General features: G+C 41.9%; 1 protein-coding gene across 2 annotated transcripts in view; it reads left to right on the plus strand.

The window, feature by feature from the left end:
* Nucleotides 1-22,268, plus strand: part of cfhl5 (complement factor H like 5) — a 30,977-nt gene continuing 8,709 nt past the window's right edge. For both annotated transcript variants that reach the window (XM_052012845.1, XM_052012844.1), the window contains exons 1-7: nt 1-168; nt 1,408-1,518; nt 4,250-4,423; nt 6,926-7,099; nt 11,963-12,145; nt 16,750-16,938; nt 21,837-21,944. In XM_052012845.1, coding sequence (XP_051868805.1) covers nt 111-168; nt 1,408-1,518; nt 4,250-4,423; nt 6,926-7,099; nt 11,963-12,145; nt 16,750-16,938; nt 21,837-21,944 — 997 coding nt within the window. In that variant the 5' untranslated portion in view covers nt 1-110. The remainder of the gene's footprint in view (nt 169-1,407; nt 1,519-4,249; nt 4,424-6,925; nt 7,100-11,962; nt 12,146-16,749; nt 16,939-21,836; nt 21,945-22,268) is intronic.

Below are 22,268 nucleotides of genomic sequence, written 5' to 3' on the forward strand. Positions count from 1 at the left end.
ATGAATTATTAACCAAATACAAACTGACAGCAATATCTACATTCTATTTTCGCTGTGCAGAGGAAAGAGTGAATTCCTGAAAGTAAAGTCAGTCGAATTATTCAACAAAAATGAAACTTTGTTCAATCATTTCTGTTTGCATCATTCTAAGTTGTCCAAAATGTCAAGGTGGGTACTGTTATGTGAACATTTCATGAAACATCAATTAATGTGTAACAGTATTTTAATATGGCTGTGTAGGTAGTTTAAAGCTGTACAACATTTTTGAAAAACTTGACATCAAGGAAGAAAAGTTAAGGTATGACTATTTGGCTGGATCTTTGCATTTAGCTGAGTTCCCAGACAAAAGTGAATTAAATCAGCCCAAAGAGGCATCCAGAATGATCTCAGACTCTCATAATTACAAAACGGGGGTGATGTTGGTAAATATTTGATCTGAAGCTTCAGCAAAATGAATCTGTCAGTGTGTGTGTGTTTAGGGCAAAATCAGTACTTTACTGGGTACTAATACTGGGTTTCACTGAGTGGGTGTTAAAGGAAGTTCCTTTCCTGTGAAAAGTCTCAAATATTTTAATAATATGAAAGAATTTCGATGCAACATTACAGGTGGAATTGCTGGCAGTAAAGAAAGTGAGTAATATAATTCCTGCTTTAAAGGATCAGGAGTGAACGAGTTAATTTTTTTTGAGAGAGAAGAAAGTTAGGGATTCTTAAGGCAAAACAGCACATCAACAAAAATTGGGCTGGTAGAATGAAAGCCAAACTTAAAAGTGAACTTAGTTTAAGAAATGTGTTGATATAAGTTTTGAAACAATTTGGTAATTAGAAATGCTGGGAGAATTCAAAATACAGTTGGAAACTTGTCTGACTTAGCTAAATTGCCTGGAGGAAATGCTCAATGGGCCAAAATGATTTTTTTCTTGTCCCTGAACTTTTCATAAATTCTTCTAAACTATTTCAAAATGCATAATCTACCAAGTCCTTCATAAAGGTATGTAACTTGACCACACTAAAATTGCCTCTAGTGACTGGGTTGGGTTGAGTTGGGGGTGGGGGGGGGAGGTGGAGTGAGGAGAGGGTGGGAGAGTTCAGGGAAATGTAGGAAGAAGTTGCTGCATTAAAAGTTACTGAGGGAATGGGATTGAAATGCCCTAAAGTGAAGTTGAAGTCACCACAGGGTGAAGCTTAATCAATCATTGTAAAAGTCCATCTGTGCTTCACAAAGCAACTTCTGCTGTATGTTCTTAACAGAGAGAACAGGTGATATTGTCAAGAACAACTACTGATTGACTTGCATGTAACATTGTTAAGAAAGTAACATTGTTAAGAGTCTACTGGTTGGCTTGTAGATTGTCTGGTAAGCTTTGTAGATGTGTACTATAAGTTGTTTGTTTCATTGTATGAAAGGATCAAGCTTTGGTCTGACTCGGACTTCTCAGTCTGGGATCATGAAGAGTGCCGAGATCACCAAGTACTCCAGACCAGCCATCCCAAGCCGAAGTCGCCGACAGGCAGAAGGTTCTGAGACCCGTTATTTGTCTTTCTCTTTCCATAATTCTATGTACTTGTAGAATGCGCTTTAGAAAATTTATGATTGTGTTGCTCTTTTTCTCGTATATTAACTTGAATCCAAAAGAACCGTTTCTCATTACATTAATTGGCGTACCTGACGGGATTCAGTGCGGGGGGGGGGGGGGTGGTGGGGGAACAGTGTTGAAAAAGAAAGCTACCAATGGAGTAAAGCTGTTCACTGTCTGGACTCCAGGGTGGATAGACAATTCTGAAGGATTCGGTAGCTTGGCATGTGTATTGTGTAAATGGGGACTACCTCAGTACCTCAGTATTGGGAGAGTGATCTGCAGGGAAAGCCGGAAGTGATACCGCAATCAATTGTTAAGTGTTTGGAGGGAGAAGGCTTCCCCAAAGAGAGAGAACTGGGATGGATACTCAGCTCTGCATTAACACAGCAATGTACTAAAAATAAAAAGCTTAAAATTAAAAATGATAAATTAAGAAAGGAATTAGTGACCCTAGAAAAGAAAAATATAACAGATAAGGTGGTGAAGAAGACTTTTGAAAACTAGCCTTCATCAGTCAGGGCATTGAGCATAGAAGTTAGGATATTATGATGCAGTTGTATGAGATGCTGGTGAGGCTGCACTTGGTGTATTGTGTACAATTTGGTCACCCTGCTACAGGAAAAATGCCATTAAGCTGGAAAGAGTGCAGAAAAGGTTCATAAGGATGTTGTCAGGATTCGAGGGATTGGGTTATAGGGAGATCTTGGGCAAGATAGGACTTTATTCCTTGGAGTGGAGGAGACTGAGGCATGACCTTGTAGAGTTGTATAAAACTATGAGGGGCATAGATTGGGTGCATACACAAGAGTCTTTGTCCCAGGGTTCAGGAAACAAAAACAAGAGGGCATAGGTTTAAGGAGAAAGGGTCATGCACTTTGATGAAGGAATAAAGGCATAGACTATTTTCCATATGGAGAGCGAATATAGAAATCGGAGGTGCAAAGGGACCTGAGAGTCCTAGTGCAGGATTCCCTAAAGGTTAACTTGAAAGTTGAGTGGAGCTGTGACATTGATGAAAACTAAAGTAAGTTTCACATGGAAGCAGTGTCAAAGACAGGTTCTATCACTTTATTGATGATCAAGAGCAGACTGATTGGCTGGCAATTAGCTGAATTGGATTTGTCCTGCTTTTTGTGATGAGGATACACCTGGAAAATTTGTCACATTTTTTGAGACGTGCCAATGTTGTAACTGTACTGGAACAACTTGGCTGAAGGTACACCTAGCTCTGGAGTGTAGGTCTTCAATAATACAGGTGGGATTTTGTCTGTTACAATAACCAGTGATGCATCCAGTACTCTCATCTACTTTTTGATATCACATAGAGTGCATTAATTTGGCTGGAGACTGGCTTCTGTCATGATGGGAATCTCAGGAGGAAATCGAGATGGATTATCAGTTCTGCACTTTTGGCAGAACATGGTTCAGAATGATTCAGCCTTTACTTTGGCACTCACGTGCTGGGTCCCGCCCTCGTTGAAGAAAGAAAGAAACTTGGAGTCGCCTCCTCCTGTTAGCTATTTACTTGTCCATCACCATTCATGACCAGATGTGATAGGTTTGCAGAACTTTGATCTGGTCATTTTGTTGAGAGATCACATGGCTCTGTCTATTTTCTGCAGTGTTTACTGTTTAGTATGCATGTCCTTTACTGTGACAGATTCACAAGGCTGGCACCTCATCATATTTTGGTGTGCCTGGTGCTGATCCCACAAGCCCATCTGCACTCCAAAGTGAACCAGGGTTGATCTCCTGGCTTGATCGTAACAATAGAGTGAGGGAGATGGCAGATAGCGATTGTGGTTGTGTATTTCTCTGCGGCGGATGATGGTCCACAGTATTTCATCAATGCCCTGTTTTAAGCTGGCAGATCCATTCTTAGTTTATGCCATTTAGCACGTATGTCATGCCACACAATGCAATGGAGGATGCCCTTGGTGTGGAGATAAGATCCCATCTTCACAAGGACTGCACAGTGGTTATTTGGTATTAGTGGACTCGCTGCCTGGTGCAAGCACACTCTGGCAGCTGTGTCCTTCAGCACTCGGCCAGGTCAGACTGTGGTGTTCCTGCCTAGTCGCTCTTGGTGATGGACATTGAGGGGCCCCAGCCAGCGTACTTTCTGTGCCCTTGGCACATTCACTGCTCCTTCCAAGTGTTCTTTAACAAAGAGAAGTACTGATTCATCAGCTGATGGAGATGGTAAAAAGGTTTCCTTGATCGTGTTTATCCAAATGCTTTGGTATCTTAAAAATGCATTTAAAATTGTTTGAACATATTTGAATGTTGTTCAATGTTCATAATTTCTGCATATTTTCTCTGTATTGAAATTGTATGCTTGTTTTATAAATTTTCAGTAGTTTATGAAAGTTTTCCAACATGTCAGAAACAGTCCAAATACTTTGACAGGTCTGTAAGCTAAACTAAGCCAGCTGTCAAAGTCTGGTCAGCATTTTCCTGGACAGAATCCATTGAGCCCCACACCTCATTTGCACTAGGAAGGTCCTGTCATAGTGCAGAGCCTTGCCGCTGCATTTGGAGTTTGCATTTTCCAGCAAATGCTCATTGGGGTTTGCATAAAAGTTAAATGGGAACTTGATCATCATCAAAACCAAGGATGTATTTGTAAACCTGCCTAATGAAAATTAAATCAAGCACTCTTTCAACAGGTCCATGTCATCCTCCAGAAATTGACAACAGTTTACTGACCAGAAGATATTCATACAGGCATGGAGAAACACTGACTATTAGGTGCAAACAAGGGTTTAAATTGCAAGGATCCGAAAACATCAGGTGCCAGGATGGAGAATGGCTTGTCGAACGATCTTTACCAGCCTGTATTGGTAACTTGCCTATATTATTCCAAGGTTCAAATGAAAATGATAATAGAAATGTGGCAATTTGCAAAATTACCAACATTTACTTACAGTAACAGTTACAGCAAAGTGTAGTTACTTCACTAATAATGATACTGTTTATAGTCAATCCGAGAGTTTTATTCAATAAGTTTTGGTTCACAATATCTGGTTTTATGTATTTGATCGACAATATTATTTTAAGAGACAAGGTGACATGCGATAATACAATCCCGCATATCGGAAATGTCTGTTTTCAACTGTGCTTACATGCTTTTGGGCTTCTGCTCATCCCTGAGTGGACTCTTGTCAAATCTGTTTGTACATTCCACAAAAGCCAAACACAACTCAGTTGTCAACTTTGAACAATTGCGACGCTCCAGGCCTGCACGTGGTTGGAGAGCTCCTGACAACACAGAGAATGAATGCAATAACCAGAAAACAGTCTCATTTTTGTACTATTCAGCTACTTTCTACTCCGACATTTGCTGTATATTATTTGCATATACACTGAAGCAGCTTCTAATCTTTCAACCTTCATTTCCGTTTGATAAGTTTAGCGAAATATTCCTGGAACTTTACTGTTGTCATTCGATATATAGGGACAGATATCTGTTGTTCGCAGCATCTGTGTTCTTTGTGTAACTGTGTCTGAGGAACTGAGCAGAATCTCAGAATCAGGAGCTGTAGAACAACATAAATGTTTATTCCAAGGGCCTCCCTAAACTGCTTCATTAGGTCCCTACAGATAGTCTCTACAACCTGGAGAGCACTCGATTACATGACAGTGTAAGCAATAAGGTAGCAGTCTTAAAACTACAGTCACCTTTTAACAGCCATTACAAAACACACTACTTTTTGTAGTGCTGTGCTGTGCTGTGTAAGTAAATATTAAGGTTTATGTGCAAAAATCAAATAAGCTTAACAAAATAGCACAAATTGCGCAATAGGACAAAATGTGTTTCCATGCACACATGCACCACAATGTGCAGGAAATTTAAAATGTAGTTCAGACATGGATGGCATCAATTCTGCTGTGGTGGTTGTTTTCACTGACTGAAATTGGGTCAGTTTGCCTGATGAAGAAACAATGTGAAGCATTTGCAAGGAAACAACTTTTCAGAACTTCCCATTCACAGTAACTATGCCATTTAACAGGCTCCTCTGTGCATCTTTTAACTTTCTCCAACAAAAAGCAGGACTGATTTAATCAAATGTGACAGCATCCAAATCAGAATATTCTCAATCACCAACAAATTGTGGTTGAAAGTGCTATCTCATGGCACTTAACAATAACTTACTCACGGAAGATCAGTTTGAGTTTAGCACAGACCAGACTTCTTCACAAACTTGATCCTGATGTGGACCAAAGAGCTGAATTCCAGAGGCAATGTGAAAATGACTCCCTCTGCCTTTAAACAAGCCTTTAAACAATTCTTTAATTGTTTAAACAATTCTTGCATGAGCAAAGGTGATTGTGGTTGTTGGATGTCAATCATCTCAACAGCAAGGCATTGCTATGGTAATTTCATCAGCCGAAACATTCACTCCATCCATCATATAGTTTTTCTATAATGTGCACCATCTCCAAAACGCACTGCAGTAATTCACCAAAGCTTGTTCGTCAGCACCTCTCAAACTTAGTGGTTGTGCTTTCATTACCTGGACTAGAGCAGTTCAAGACCGTGACCCAACACCAGCTTCTTGAGGGAATTCAAGACCATTGGCCTGTTGATCCATTCATGACTTATGAAAACAACAGCTTTTCTTTTTTGGATCAAACAACATGTTCTGTCTATAAACACTTCCTCCTGGAAAATATTTCCACTCTTGCCACAATGGGGCACTCATTCAATGAAGCCACAACTTAATGGTCAGTTTAGATGAGTCCACCTGTCCAAACCGTAGATCTCCTTCAGATATCAAATCAATTGCTCCCTCTGGGATCAGTGGTGTCTTCCCTGCTTTTAACTCGTGGCACACGCAACGTAAATTAAACCATAGAACCATACCGCACAAAACAGGCCCTTCGGCCCACCATAAGTGTGTCTGTTTTAACAAGTTGGAACATTTGGTATTTTTGACCAAGACAGTTGGAGGAGGAAGAGTGATTTTATTTATATAGTTCCTTTTTATGGCCCTGAATGTCCCAAAGAACCTCAGAGCCAATAACATTCAAGCTGTCATAAGTACAATGGCCCTGTCTGCCTGAACTGTGATGTTGCTGATCTCCTCCCCAGCACCGTTCATGAGCTGAAAAGTGCAATAGTTTTCAAATATGATGCTGTGTGGATGAAATGGATGTAGTAGGTGAGGACACACACACTTGTGGGCAGCTTGTGATCTGGCAGAAAGTGGGATAATAAACTGATGTGAACAAAGTGACAAAGAGGGAAATGTTACAAATTGATAAATCATAATGTTGCAGCAGTTTTCTACATCAAAATAATTTAATAATATCCAATTCTAATTTAACGATTTACTTTGCAGCCGTTGGATGTGATGCACCGCCAGCAATAGCAAATGGAAGATATTCTCCTAATCGTAGAAGATATGAAGAAAATCAACGGGTGACTTACTCTTGTAATGAAGGCTATGAACTTCATGGACAGAAGTACTTGTATTGTCGTTCCAATGGATGGCCAAAGACACCTCTTTGCCTTGGTAAGCAGGGATTTTTATTCTTGAATGCAAAATTCATATTTAAACAACAGTAAGATGCAGCAACAGAGACTTGACCTATTTGATCACAAAGTGCTTGTCTATAAGATGTAAAATATAAATACTTACAGGGGCCGCACATCACTTCACTTCATACACTGAATGTGGTTAAATGCCACCAGAACCTGTGATGTTACAATTATCTCCAAACATTCCCATCATCCAGCAACACGGTCATTCTATTGCAAATGTCTACAGTTCCACCCTGCACATTAAACCTAACTGCTCCAATGGAATAAAACAGGTATCCAGCAATGTGCCTTGATTGAAGAAACCTGATTTCCAGAGCTGACTGACAGACAGGGCACAGAGCAGCCCAAGTAAAACTGAAGTTGGTGTTGATCAGAGGCTATTTTCCCCAGCAGCTGGCCTCATCGCTTTTACAGGAGATGATGCTTGGGGTTGTTTGAAGCTTCTCATCTCAGAACCAGGATGATTCTTCATCTGGATTATAAAATAAGATTCAGCTTCTTTCAATTCTGCAGAAGATTTTGTTAATCCCCTCTCTCCTGCTTCCTGTACCTACGTTTCCCATAGTCTGTGCAAAGAGCTCATGGACTTGTTTATCACTGAGATCTTCCAGTCTGAAACCTCTGCAGCTTCTGGAAATCCAAACACATGACATCTTACAGGTTCCCCTCTATCGACTCTACATATTGTATACTTGGAGAGCTCTTGCACATTGGTCAGAAGTGATTTCTCTATCATAAAACCATGTTGACTTTGTCTGATTGTATTCAGCTTTTTGAAATGAATAGCAATTTCTTCTTTCACCATGAACTCCAGTATCTTCACAACAAAATTACATACCAGGTTACTTTAACTTCTGATGCAGTGTCAGTGAAGTGAGCTGCTTTGTTCATGAATGCTGTTGGAGCTACACTCACCAGCAAAGTGGAGAGTGCTCAGTCTGATCCTGCATGTTCATTGTTGATGGTGAAAAGACTTGGGGAAATAATTTGCTGCAAGATTTGTACATTTGATCTGCTCTGAAAGCTACAGTGTTTATTTTGATCACTGGGTTGACTTTGTGGTCAGTGGTGAGCCCCAGGTTGATGACGATCAACCCAGCTCCAGGATGTTGCTATCAATGACTTTGCTTTCATCAAAAGATTAGAGTAGAGATAACACAAAACATGCTGGAGGAACTCAGCAGGTCAGGCAGCATCTATGGAGGGAAATGGCCAGTTGACGTTTCTCGTCCAGACTCTTCATCTGGATTGAAAGAGGAGAGATAGCCAGTATTAAAAGGTAAATGGAAGGAATGGACGAAGAACTAGCAAGCGAGAGGTGGATCCAGGTGAGGAGGGGTGACGGTCAGATGGAGGAGGGGAGGGTACAAATACAGACAGAAGCTGGGGGGTGACAGGTGGAGGCAACAAAGGGCTGCAGGTGATGGAATCTGATAGAAGAGGAATGTGGAGCATGGAGTCAAGTGAGGGAAGTGGTAACTTGGTAAATTGGTTTATATTTGTCACATGTACCGAGGCAGAGAGAAAAACTTTGTTTTGCCTGCCATCCATACAGATCATTTCATTACAACTGTGCACTGAGGTAGTACAAGGGAAAACAGTAACAGAATGCAGTGTGAACTGTTACAGTTACAGAGAAAGTGCAGGCAGACAATAAGGTGCAAGACCGTAGCGAGGTAGATTGTGAGGTCAAGAGCCCATCTTATTGTACTAGGGGACCATTTAGTGGGCTTATAACAGTGGGATAGAAGCTGTCCTTGAGCATGGTGGTATGTGCTTTCAGGTTTTGTATCTTCTGCTCGATGGGAGACGTAAAAGAGTGAATGTCTGGGGTGTGTGGGGTCTTTGATTATGTTGGCTGCTTTACCAAGGCAGGGAGAAGTGTGGACAGATTCCATGGGGAGGAGGCTGGTTTCTGTGATGTGCTGAGCTGTGTTGACAACTCCGCAGTTTCTTGCGGTCTTGTGCAGAGCAGTTGCCGTACCAAACCTTGATGCATCCAGATAGGATGCTTTCTTTGCTTTCCTTTGTTTCTCTGCTTTCCATGGTGTTTGATAAAAATTGGTGAGGGTCAAAGGGGACATGGCAAATTTCTTTTGCCTCCTGCAGTGGTGTCACCTGCAAAATTGTAGATGGAGTTAGAGCAAAATCTGGCCCCACAGTTGTGAGCGTATAGGGAGTAAAGTAGGGGACTGAGACCACAGCCTTGTGGGGCACCAGTGTTGGGGATAATTGTGGTGGAGGTGTTGCTGCCTATCCTCACTGATTACAGTCTGTTGGTCAGGAAGTCAAGGATCCAGTTGCAAAGGGAGGTGTTGAGTCCCAGGTCTTGGAGTTTGGAGATGAGTTTACTTGGCATTGTAGTATTGAAGGTGGAGCTGTAGTCGATAAACTACAGTCTAACGAATGTGTCTTTACTGTCTAGATGCTCCAGAAGTGAGTGTAGGGCCAGGAAGATGGCATTGCCATGGACCTGCTTTGGCAGTAGGCAAATTGGAATAGGTTGCGGTTGTCTGGGAGGCTGGAGCTGATGTGTGGATTAGTGTTAGGGTTAGTACTTCATGATGGTGGATGTCAGAGCCACCGGATGGTTGTCATTAAGGCATATACTTCCTGCTTCTCAGGTACCGTGATGACAGCAGTCTTCTTAAAGCAGGTGGGAACCTCAGATTGAAGTAGGGAGAGGTTAAAAATGTCTGTAGATAACCCACCAGTTGATCTGTGCAAGATCAGAGGACAGGGCCGAGAACACCATCCGGGCCAGATGTTTTCCACGGTTTCACTTTCCGGAAGACTGTTCTGACACTTGCACCAGTGTCTGTGGGTTCAGGTGCATTGGAGGTTGCAGGGGTGGGTGGTGATATACCAATCCCCTTTGGTTCAAAGCATGCATAGACTGCGTTAGGCTCATCAGGAAGGAATGCACTGTTGTTGCCGATGTGGCCTGACATTGGTTTGTACCCTGTTATAGCAGGTAAGCTCCACCATAACTAACGGCTGGTCTAGGACTCGATTTTGGACTGGTATTGTCTCTGGGCATCCCTGATAGCTTCATGTATTGGTCAGGGTTACCTGATTTGAATACTGCAGTCCTGGTCTTCAGTCGGGAGTGGATCTCCCAGTTCTTCCATGGTTTCCAGTTTGGGAACACTCGGATTAACCTCTTTCATGTATAGTCCTTTAACTCTTGCCCATAAAGTCCGTGATGGTGGTGACGTACTCATCTTGGCTGGCTGCTGAGTCTTTCAATATGGTCCAGTTTACCAACTCAGAGCAGTCGTGTGGAAGCTTATCTATTTCCTCAGACCAGCACTGTATGACTTTCTGTACTGGATCCTCATGTTTCAGGTTCTGTTTGTATGCAGGGAGAAGGAGCAAAGCCTGGTGTCTGATTTACCAAAGTGTGGGCAGGGGTTAGATCAGTAGGTGTCTTTGATGGTTGTATAGCAATGGTTGAGGGTGTTCGGGCCACTGATGGGACAGGAGATGTGCTGGTAGTATTTTGAACAAGACAAGACATCTTTATTAGTCACGTGTACATCAAAACACACAGTGAAATGCATCTTTTGCGTAGAGTGTTCTGGGGGCAGCCCGCAAGTGTCGCCACTTTTCCGGCACCAACATAGCACGCCCACAACTTCCTAACCCGTACGTCTTTGAAAAGTGGGAGGAAACCGGAGCACCCGGAGGAAACCCACACAGACACAGGGAGAACATTCAAACTCCTGACAGACAGCGGCTGGAATTGAACCCGGGTCTCTGGCGCTGTAATAACGTTACACTAACATTCTTGAAGTTGGCTGATGTAGCTCATTGCTCCTCCTATTTTCTTGTGTTTTCATGTTCTTAACCTATACTGTGGAGCTGCATTAATTCGAAAAGGTGCCTCACAAACAATTTCTCAAAGGCATTTCAGAATGGCAATAAATACTGATCTGCCCTGTCCATACATCTCCACCTTCTGAAAAAGAAATAAACAAAGTTTGTGGATAACACTACTTCAACTCATAGTGTTTCCTGTAGTACCATGTCAAGTGATACCTAATCTTATTATTTATTTACAAAAAAATAATGCAAAGACTGGGTAATATATTATCGGAGAGGACAATTTCAAAATGTTTTCACGTTTTCCAGATATGCAAACTGTGTGTAGAGATCCATATCCAACGGTAGAGCACGGAGAGATCATCTCTGAGGAAACCTACAAAATAACTTATACATGTCATGTTGGATACATTCAGAAAGGATCAGATGTGGTAATATGTGCTGATGGGAAATGGTCACAGCCTCCAACATGCAGTTATCCTCCAGGTGAAATCAATAATCAAATGGTGACAACAGGAGTGATCAGGAGGAAATGTCTTATGTCAGATCTTTAGAGCGGAAGGACAGGGTGGCGTCTCTCCCCAGAGTTTTCTGCACTAATACTGAGAAAAATCAAGTGAATTAGATCGACCTTAGATGTAATTTGAAGTGTCTGCCATTGAAAACTATTGAGATCTGACGATAAGTCAGGTCAGCATCTTCTCTGCAGCCATTCAATTATATGACACTTCTTCATGATCTGCACTTTACTACCATGCTAATATTGGCTACTTTGTTCACTCTCAGTGCGATAGAAAAGAATAAACCTACGTAAATAGCTACAGCTATGGTCTTCTGGCCATCATACATCAAGTATTTAGCACGTGTATGTAAGCAGCCTTGTAACTTGCCCTCTGCTGATTTCTTGGAAAATTACCACCAATCGCATCAGATGAGGAATGATTTCTTTTTAGTTGCAAAGCAGATTAAATAATTAATAAGAAACTTCTATTTGTATCTCATTCATTAGATTCAACTCGTGTCTGTGGTTTTCCACCTACAATAGAAAATGGAGACACAGTGGGAATCTCTGTACCACCATATAATCATGGTCAGAAAGTAACATATCAGTGTCAGAATTACTACACTTTGGAAGGAGAAAAAGAAGTGACATGTTCTGGTGGGGAATGGTCAAAACCTCCACGCTGTATTGGTAAGTAATATTTGATATTGGTTATAATCCTCGATGATTATTGCAATTTTTCAGCCATGTACAAAATTAAACTGTGGAATTCACTCCTGAGGTGTGGTTAACTTGAGCATCTAGCGTTCCTATAACGGGAGTCTGCAATGTCTTGTATCCCATGTACATCCATTAACTTTAAAACAAGGCTCTCTTTTCAATTGACTTGTCATTGTCCCTCTTCTCTCCTGCAAGTATATGAATGCCTTGGAGGCTCAGAATTCCACAATAAAGTTACAGTATAAGTCATCTATAAACTTTCCAATGCAACATGTTATTAAATGATAGGGCAAAACTTTGCTGAAACTATCAAAATAAACCTTATAACAATGAAACGTAATTTCACTGCAGTAAAACTCCAATGGTCCAGCACTCTTGGGACTTCACTGGAGCCAGTTGAGCAGATTTTCTGGACAATTGGATATTATTCCTATTATAACCCAAACACACTTTTATTCACTTCTTTCACACATCACACTGACGTCTAATAACATTTAGATAAGATAAGGTCTTTATTAGTCACATGTACATCTAAACACACAGTGAAATGCATCTTTTGCGTAGTGATTTTGGGGGGCAGCCCGCAAGTATCGCCGTGCTTCTGGCGCCAACATAACGTGCCCATAACTTCCTAACCTGTACGTCTTTGAAATGTGGGAGGAAACCGCAGCACCCGGAGGAAACCCACACAGACACGGGGAGAACGTACAAACTCCTTACAGACAGTGGCCAGATTTGAACCCGGGTCGCAGGCATTGTAAAGCATTATGCTAACCACTATGCTACCGTGCCTGCCAGTGAATCTGGTGGGAGTAGAGGCAGCAGGAAATAGACCAGCACTCTGGATCTGAGCTTTAGTTGCAGATTTTGCCACATTCCGGATCTCTTGTGTTCCGGACCCCAGCCCCTGCTCCAGTCATAGACTCAGCCCACAGTTTGGATCCCAGCTCAGCCTCATCCTGGACCCTGGCTCTGGCTGCACACCCTGCTGGCACTCTGCAACCTTGGTTCACATTAGCGATCAATGAATGAACCAGATGCTGGACATCAGGATTTCTAACCCTCAAATTCCAGGTTATCTGATTTTTACTGTATTTGTTGTCATAAATCAACACACAAAAAAGACCTGGTGCTCTTACTCAATACACAGTCAGCAACCCAAACACTGGAAGATCTTCAGAATAAGTTGCACAACTCACATTGAAATAGGTGGGTGCATTTCCACAAAACTCAATGAACAGTAGTTCTCTTAATTGGATATAGTGGGACTATAAGAGGATCTACTTCCCTCACTGTAATTCATTAACAGTCAGCTCTCAATCCTGGGCAGACTCTGATACCTTGATTACAATTTGTCTGCCAGCGGTTACTTTCCCAAGTCTCAGATCTGCTGCTTTATCAAACCTCAGATTCACCTCAACTGTACCAGTGACATCTGTCTACAGTGTTTTGAAATAACCCATGCAGGGCAGTTGTGAAGTGTCATCACTTGTCATCCATTTCCAGTTGGATAAACCTATGTCATTCAGCCTTGAGGTTTGGTTCTTTTGTACAGATATTTCTTTCCAGACTAAAATACTCATTCTCTACAACTAATGTTTTTTAATTGCAGTCTTGTTTAGTCCTGGATCTCACATACAACCTAGTAGTAAATACTAGAGTGGCATTTATTGCCCATAACCAATTTCCCTTGAGAAGTTGGTGATGAACAACCTGGTACAATCCCATGATGTTGTTAGCCAATGAATCCCATGGTTCAGAAACAGCAATGGTAAAGGAATGGCATTTATTCCCAGTCAGGATGGTATGCCACTCAGAGGGGATCTTGCAGGTGGTGGTATTCCCAAACGTACCCAGTTGAAATGTTTTTTAGGTGAAAACGGTAATATTGACAGAGCAGCCTGGGCAAGTAACCTTTAGTAGAAAATTGGATTAATGGTGATGGAGGGAGTGAATGTTTAAGGTGGTGAATGGGTGCCACTGAAGCAAGTTTGTTGTGGATGGTGCCTTTTGACATATAATGTCATGCTTACTATTTGTGCCTCAAAGATGGTGGAAAGGCTTGAGGTGTCAGGATGTGAAACAATGATTCTAGTCAGCTGTTGTAGCCAAAGCATTTATGTGCCTGGTACCGTCGCTCTTCTCGTCAATAGTGATGTTGAACATGGGGAAATTAACTGTGGGAATGTCATTGAATATCACATGTTGGAGGTGGTCAGTGCTTGTTATGTTAGTGGCACAAATATTGTAAGCAACTTTACAGTCCTTGGTGACATGGATGGTTTCAATGGAATCGAATATTCAAAAATCCTCAGCGTCCATCCTGACTTTTGACTTTATGATGAAAGGAAGAAAACTGATGAGGCAGGTAGAAGTGACCTCAGGAACTTCCCTGTGGAATCCTGTAGTGATGTCTCAAACACAAACAACTATCTTCCTTTTGTGTGAGACATGGCTCTAACCATTGGAATATTTTCCCCTTGATACCCATGGGCTTTATTCTCACTGGGTTCCTGATGCCGCATGTAATTAACTGCTGTCTTCAGGCTAAAGGTGGTGACTCCCTTATTGCTTCCAGAATTCAGCTCTGTGCCATTCTTGGACTTTGCTGATGTTGGAAAGTGGGCTGATTGTTCAATAATTGTGCAAGTTCAAATTGTCCTACTATCTAGAAGGAGCTAGATAGGCTTCTTATAGATAGGGGAATCAAGGGATATGGGGACAAGGCAGGAACAAGATATTGATTGTTGAGGATCAGCCATGATCTCAAAATGGCGGTGCAGACTCGAAGGGCCAAATGGTCTACTTCTGCTCCTATTGTCTATTGTCTACTTCTGGACTGTACATATCTGGATAATTTTCCATTGTTTTGGGTCCATGCTTGGCTGGAGGCACAGCCTGTTCTGTTTTGTCAGTCTTCAATACTATCGCTAAATTATTTTCTGGTCCCACAGTTTGTTTTTAGGTATCCAGTGCCATAGAGTCATACAGCACAGAGAACATGCCATTGGGACCATTGAGTCCATGCCAACCTTCAAGCATCCACTGACACTTATCCCATTTCACTCAGACCACATTACCATTACAACATTTCCCAGGTTCTACCACTTACCTACACACCAAGAGACAATTTATACTGGCCAATTATCCTACTAACACATACATCTACGGGAATGCGGGAAGGAGCCAGAGTAGCCAGAGGAAATCTATGTGGTCACAGGGAGAACTGCAAACTCCACACTGATGGCACAGGACATCAGGACTGAACACAGGTCACTGCACCCATGAGACAGCAGCTCTATCAGCTGCATCAACATGCCACCCCAAAGTCATTTTTTTTGATAGCACATTAAATGAATTCAATTGGCTGAAAATTAGTTTCAGTGAGGGTGGGGATCTCAGGAGGAAGTTAAGGTACATCATCCATTCAGCACTTCCAGCTGAACATGGTTGCAAATAATTCACTCCTCGCATCCTGGAACCGGTGGTCATTATTTCTGGGAAGATACCAATACTGTCCATGATGTCTTCTACTTCTCTAGAGATCTCCTAACCTTTGATTTTTTTGCCTCAGTCTCCATTTTTCCAGTTTCCATGTGTCACAGTGAGGCACCTTGGAAATGGCATTGTTAAATATTTATTGTGGGCTGTTATAAGCCACATCTTTGAGAAACCATCAACATGTTTTTGGATATCTTCAGAAAAAAACTGTTGACTATCTAATTGGGATGCAAGAGTCTGTCTGCTTCCAAGATTCTGTGCATTAGTATTGTGGGTTTTTGCTGCAGCCACTACTCTTTATACATTGGCAGAATCTCCCTCAGTGTTAAAGCATGCCATTGATTGCTCGCTGGCAGTCTGAATAGGTACATTGTCAATAAATCTGCAAAAGTAAGGAATAATGGCTTTAGCCTCTGCTGCTCCCAGGTACTGTTGAAGTGGATGTTTATTGGTACCTGTTAGAATTTCCACAGTGAGGCACTGGGCAAAGAACAATCAGCCATATCCTTTGTTGATTCTGCAGATGCATGGAAAACTCCTATATGATAAATGCTCAGGAGGGTGTGAATGGTTCACTATCTCTACAGCTGTTATTGCAAGTATAAATAGTCATTGTTCTGTCATAGTGTCCCAGGCTTCTGTCATACACTGACATTCCCCCAGAAAATGTGCTGATTGGCATGGTTCCTTGTAAGATTGTGACCTCTGTTTCCTTGAGATTCTTTGTCCATCAGCAGTAAAAACAAAATGTCCTAATTTTTAGCATGGAAAGGTCTGATGTACAACCAAGAGTTTGATTCCATCAGACTGAGCTGAGTTTTGACACTCATCACGCAGTCTCCTGAAGTTTATTGTAATTTTTATTTATTGCTTTTTGTAATTTGATTATGTAAGTTCAATATCTCTATGAGAGATTTGTTGTAAAAACAGGAAATAGTATTTCAATCAAGGAATTAAAATATAATTCATAGCAGTTAATCAATAGACATTGATTTGTTTTGAGAAATTATGATTTATTTGAAAACTGTTCATCTCAAGTGTAAATATTTCAATGATTCTTTTCTGTGATTTAGCACCATGCATTTTGACAGAAGAAGATCTTAGAAGTAATGGAGTAGTCCTCAGGTGGAAATTTGAGACGAGATTAGATGTGAAAGATGGAGATGCCATAGAATTCAGTTGCCATGAAGGATTTCAGGTTGAACCTCCGGCAAGGAGATATTGCCGAAATGGACATATGGAAGTTCCCAGATGTATCAGAGGTAAGTTAAACTGATCAATGTTAATAAAGCTGAACTGCCGTTTAACTTTTTTATTTAACAGCTGTGTTGACAAAGAACCTAATGTTGTAATATTTGAAAAAGAAAAGTCTTGCTTGAGCAACCCCACTGAATTTTTGAAGTCGTAACGGAGGAAGTAGACAAAAGCATTGCAGTGACTGTATCTAATTTTGATTTCCAAGAGATGTTTGATAAACCTTCACATCATCGACTAATGCATGAGCAAATGGAATCCGCAAACAAGTGCAGTGTAGCTAGCTTTTGAGACCAGAATTACAGACCAGATTTTTTTAAGAGTGGCTTTGTTTTAATTCAAAGTGCAATGTTTAAAGTCAAAATGCTGAGGCTTTGGCTTGCAAGCTTCAGCAAAGAGGCTGTGCAGAGGTAAGAGTCAAGATCAGGTCATTCAGCTTCAATCTTCATGCTTGGTGCATCAGGATGGCAGTTAGGGCTCACCCTGCAGGATGTGGGAAATCAGAGAGACTTCCAGTGAACCTGAGGCTGCACCTGTAGGAACGGTGTCCAGCTGTAGCTCCTTGCTGACCGCATTATAGAGCTGGAGCTGAACCCACTCGAGATCATCCGGGATGCTGAGAGCATCATAGATAAGAGTTTTGGTGAGGTGCTCACCCCGAAGGTGCAGGCTGCAGGTAGTTGCCTGACCACCAGGAATGGTAGAGAGGATTGGCAGATATGCAGGATTTCGCTGTTGCCATTGTCTTTCAAAACAAGGATACCGTTCTGGATACTGTTTGGGGGATGACCATTCAGGAGAAAGCAGCAGCAGCAGCCAGGTCTGTGGCACCAGGACTGGCTCTGAGGCTCAGCAGAGAAAGTGAAGGCAAAAGGGACCATAGCAATAGGAGACTCAATCGTTAGTGGGGGCAGACAGGAGATTCTGTGGCTGCAAAAGGGACTCTAGAATGGTGTGTTGCCTCCCTGGTGCCAGGGTTGAGGATGTCTCTGAGCAGCTGCAGAACATTCTCAAGGGGGAAGGGTGAGCAGCCAGAAGTCATTGTGCATGTTGGCAGAAATGACATTGGTAGAAAAAGCGATGAGGTCCTGTGGAGTGAGTATAGGGAGTTAGGAAAGAGGTTAAAAGCAGGAATTTGAGGGTAGTAATCTTCGGATTACACCCTTTGCCATGTGCTAGTGAGGGTAAGAATAGGAGGACATGGTAGATGAATGCGTGGTTGAAGAGATGGTGCAGGGGCCAGGGTTTCAGTTTTTTTGGACCATTGGGATCTCTTCAGGGACAGAGGTGACCTGTACAAGAGGGATGAGTTGCACCTGAACTAGAGAGGGGGCCAACATTCTAGTGGGCAGATTTGCTCGTGCTGCTAGGGAGGGTTTAAGCTAAATTGGCAGAGGGATCCAAAGCAGAAGTGAGGTAGGTGGGATGCTGTTGAGACAGAATTCAATGACAGTAATGTCAGTAGAGAAGACAGGCAGCAGCGTGGCAGGGAGAGAGGAAAGTATGTCAGATTAAATTGCATTTATTTCAATGCAAGAGGCCTGACAGTTAAGGAGGTTGAACTCAGAGCATGGATAGCTACATTGGACTGGGATATTACAGCCATTGCAGAAACATGGCTGAGGGAGAGACAGGATTAGCAGCTAAATGTTCCAGGGTGCAGGTGCTATAGGCGGGATAGAGATGAAGGAAAGAGAGGAGGGGGAGTTGCATTTCTGATTCAGGAGAACGTCGTGGCAGTAGTCCAAGGTGAAATTACTGAGTGGTCATCCAGTGAGGCTTTATGGGTAGAGTTGAGAAATAAGAGAATTATTATCTTGTGATTGTACTGTAGGCCCCCTAATTGACAATGGGAATTAGAGGAACAAATATGCAGGGAGATTGCAGAAAGTTGCAAAAATAATAGTTGTCAGAGTAGGGGATTTTAATTTTCCTACTATAGCCTGGGACTGCCGTAGTGCTTCAGGGCTTAGACAGGGTGGAATTTGTTCAGTGTGTTCAGGAAAGTTTTCTCAGGCAATATATAGAAGGCTCTGCCAGGGAGAGGGCAAATCTTAACCTACTCCTGGAAAATGGTGTGGGATAAGTGACTGAGGTGTCAGTGGGAGAGCACTTTGGGACCAGTGGCCGTAGTTCTATTGGTTTTACATTAGTTATGGAAGGGGACCAATGAGGGACACAAGTTCTACATTGGGGCGGGGCAAGGCAAATTTTAACGGTATTAGATAGGAACTTATAAGAATTGATTGGAGTAGGTTGTTTTCAGACGAAGGGATGTCCGGCAAGTGGGAAGCTTTTAAAAGTGAGATACTGAGAGTTCAAGATGTACATGTTCCTGCTGAAGTGGAGGGCAAGGCTGGCAGGAGTAGGGAACCCTGGATGATGAGGGATATTGAGACTGGCCAGGAAAAAGGAGAAGGCATGAGTCAGGTACAGACAACTGAGATCAAGTGAATCCCCGGAAAAGTATAGGTGATGCAGGAGTATACTCAAGAAGGAAATCAGAAGGGCTAAAAAGAGGGCATGATATATCTTTGGCAGAGAAGATTTAGGAGAATCCAAAGACATCTTACATATATTAAAGAAAAAGGAGTAGCTAGAGAGAGAATAGACCCCTTCAAAAACCAAAGGAGCTGCAGGAGATGGGTGAAGTCCTCAATGAATATTTCTCCTCTGTTTTTACCATGAAGAAGGACATGAAGACTTCGGAATTTGAGATAGTTCATGGGATGTCTTGGGGTAGTTCACATTGCAGCAGAGGTACTAGATGTCTTAAAATGTATGAAGGTAGATAAATCTCCAGGGCCTGATCATGTATATTCAAGAGCGCTGTGCGAAACTAGAGAAGAAACTTTGGGAGCCCTGGCTGGGATATACGCATCATCATTAGCAATGGGGGAAGTGCTAGAAGACTGGAAAGTAGCAAATGTTGTGCCTTTATTTAAGAAGGGCTGAAAAAAACCTGGGAAGTATAGACCAGTAAGCCTAAGGTAACTTACTAGGGGGGGATTCTGAGGGATATGATATACAAGCATTTGGAAAGACAGGTTGATTAGGGATAGTCAGCACAGCTTAATGAGCGGGAGATCATGACTCGCAAATTTGATTAAGTTATTTGAAAAAGAAACCAAGAAGGCTGATGAGGACAGAGTGGTAGACATGGTCTATATGGACTTCAGTAAGACCTCTGATAAGGTTCTGCATGGTAGGCTGCTGTGGAAAGTTGGATTGTTTGGGATCCAGAGAGAGTTAGCTGTTTGGATACCCAAATGGCTTGATGGTAGGAAGCAGATTGTGTGGTGGAAGGTTGTTTCCTGGACTTGAGGCCCGTGACTAGTGATGTTCCTCGGGTCAGTGCTGGGCCCATTACCATTTGTCATCTGCATCACTGATTTGGATGAGAATGTTCATGTATGGTTAGTAAGTTCGCAGATGGCAATAAAATAGGTGGTATCATTGACAGTGAAGATGATTATCAGGATTTTCAGAAGGATCTTGATCAGCTGGGTAAATGGGCCAAGGAATGGCAAATAAAGTTCAGTTTGGATAAGTTTGAGCTGTTGCATTTTGGGAGGACAAATTAAAATAGGACTTCCACAGTGAACTGTGGCCCTGGGGATTGTTGGAGAACAGAGAGACCTAGGAGCACAAGTACTTGGTTCCCTGAAAGTGGCATCACAGGTAGACAGCGGTGAAGAAGGATTTTGGTATGCTGGCCTTCAGTCAGGGCATTGAGGAAAGAAGTTGGGATGTTATGTTGCATTTGTACAAGACATTGGTGAGGCTGCATTTAGAATATTGTGTTCAGTTTTGGTCACCCTGCTGCAGGAAAGATGCCATTAAGCTGGAAAGAGTGCAGAGGAGATCTATGAGGATGTTGGCGGGACTCGAGGGACTGAGTTATGGAGAAAGGTTGAGCAGGTTGGGACTTTTCTCATTGGAGCATGGGTGAATGAGAGGTGATCTTATAAAGCTGTACAAAATCATGAGGGGCATAGATAGGGGCAATGTGCCCAGTATTTTTCCAAGGGCTGGGGAATAAAGAACTGGGGACAATGGTTTAAGATGAGAGGGGAGAGATTTAATAGGAACCTGAGAGGAAACTTTTTTATCCAGAGGGTGGTCAATTTATGGAATGAGTTGCCAGAGGAAGTGGTGGATGCAGTTACATTAATAACACTTAAAAGGCACTTGGACTTGTACATGGATAACAAAATAGAGAGGGATATGGGCCAAATGCAGGCACATGGGACTAGCTTAGGTGGGAATCTTGGTCAGCATGGACCAGTAGGGCCAAAGGGCCTGTTTCTGTGCTATATGACTCTATGACTCTGTAAATAAAACGGTTATCATTGTAATCCAATAGGATGAATTTCATTACTTTGAAAGCAGTTATAATGTAGAACGAGGTAGCAGGAGAAATATTGTTGCAAAGAGCAATGATGCATTGAAGTGGAAGTTACAAATGGAAGAAAGGAATGGAAGGTTTTACTCATGAGATTATATGAAGTTATTTGTTTACATTTCACAAGAGAAAACCCTTGTGAAGTATAAACATAGGATATTGGGCTAAAAGGCTGTCTCCACACTGTAAATGAGGTGTAACTCTTTGTCATTGATTCAGGTTTTGAACATAAGCATTATTTTGGATGTAACAAATTCCTTAATGGAAACTGTGATATTGCACTTGCTGATGTTAAGCAAATGCCTCTAAGTTATCATATGGTATTTATAAGCTACACAGCAGAAGATTCTTATTAGAACAGTTTGTCTCTATTATTATTGTTATTGAGTTTTCCGCATGATCTGAAACTTCCTGGGTACAATAGTTAATGATAGTACTTTTGAAATCTTTTTTAATGTTTAGCTTTTGGTACCATCTTTAAAATGGCTTGTTTTTCTGCAGATGACAGGAGTTCATGCACTACTTTAGAATATTTTGAATGCCCATCATGTGCAAGTGATGAAATCTGTACTCAATATAATGCTAAAAGGGTATCAGTATCAAGACCAGGTAATTTTTTTTCCAATGTACTGCCTGGAAAAATATCTTGCAGTTGATTGAAGTGTACAATAATAATGCATAGATATTGAATGACACAATTGTGGCATCTTGTCTAGTCTGGAGCAACCTGGTTGCATCTGGCAGAGAGCAAAGCAAGACAATTGCAATCCAGCAGCTGAGGACATCTTCCATCTTAACCTCCAATTGTTAAGCCTTATGTCTGCAACCATAGGTAAAACAGATGGGGAAAAAAAATGTACCTTGGCTAAAAGTTAAAAGTCTGCCTCTTGATGGCTTTTCAGCTAATTCAGCAGAGAAAACTGTGATGATCTG

The sequence above is a fragment of the Pristis pectinata genome, chromosome 3, assembly GCF_009764475.1.
Source record: "Pristis pectinata isolate sPriPec2 chromosome 3, sPriPec2.1.pri, whole genome shotgun sequence".
Lineage (NCBI taxonomy): Eukaryota > Metazoa > Chordata > Chondrichthyes > Rhinopristiformes > Pristidae > Pristis > Pristis pectinata.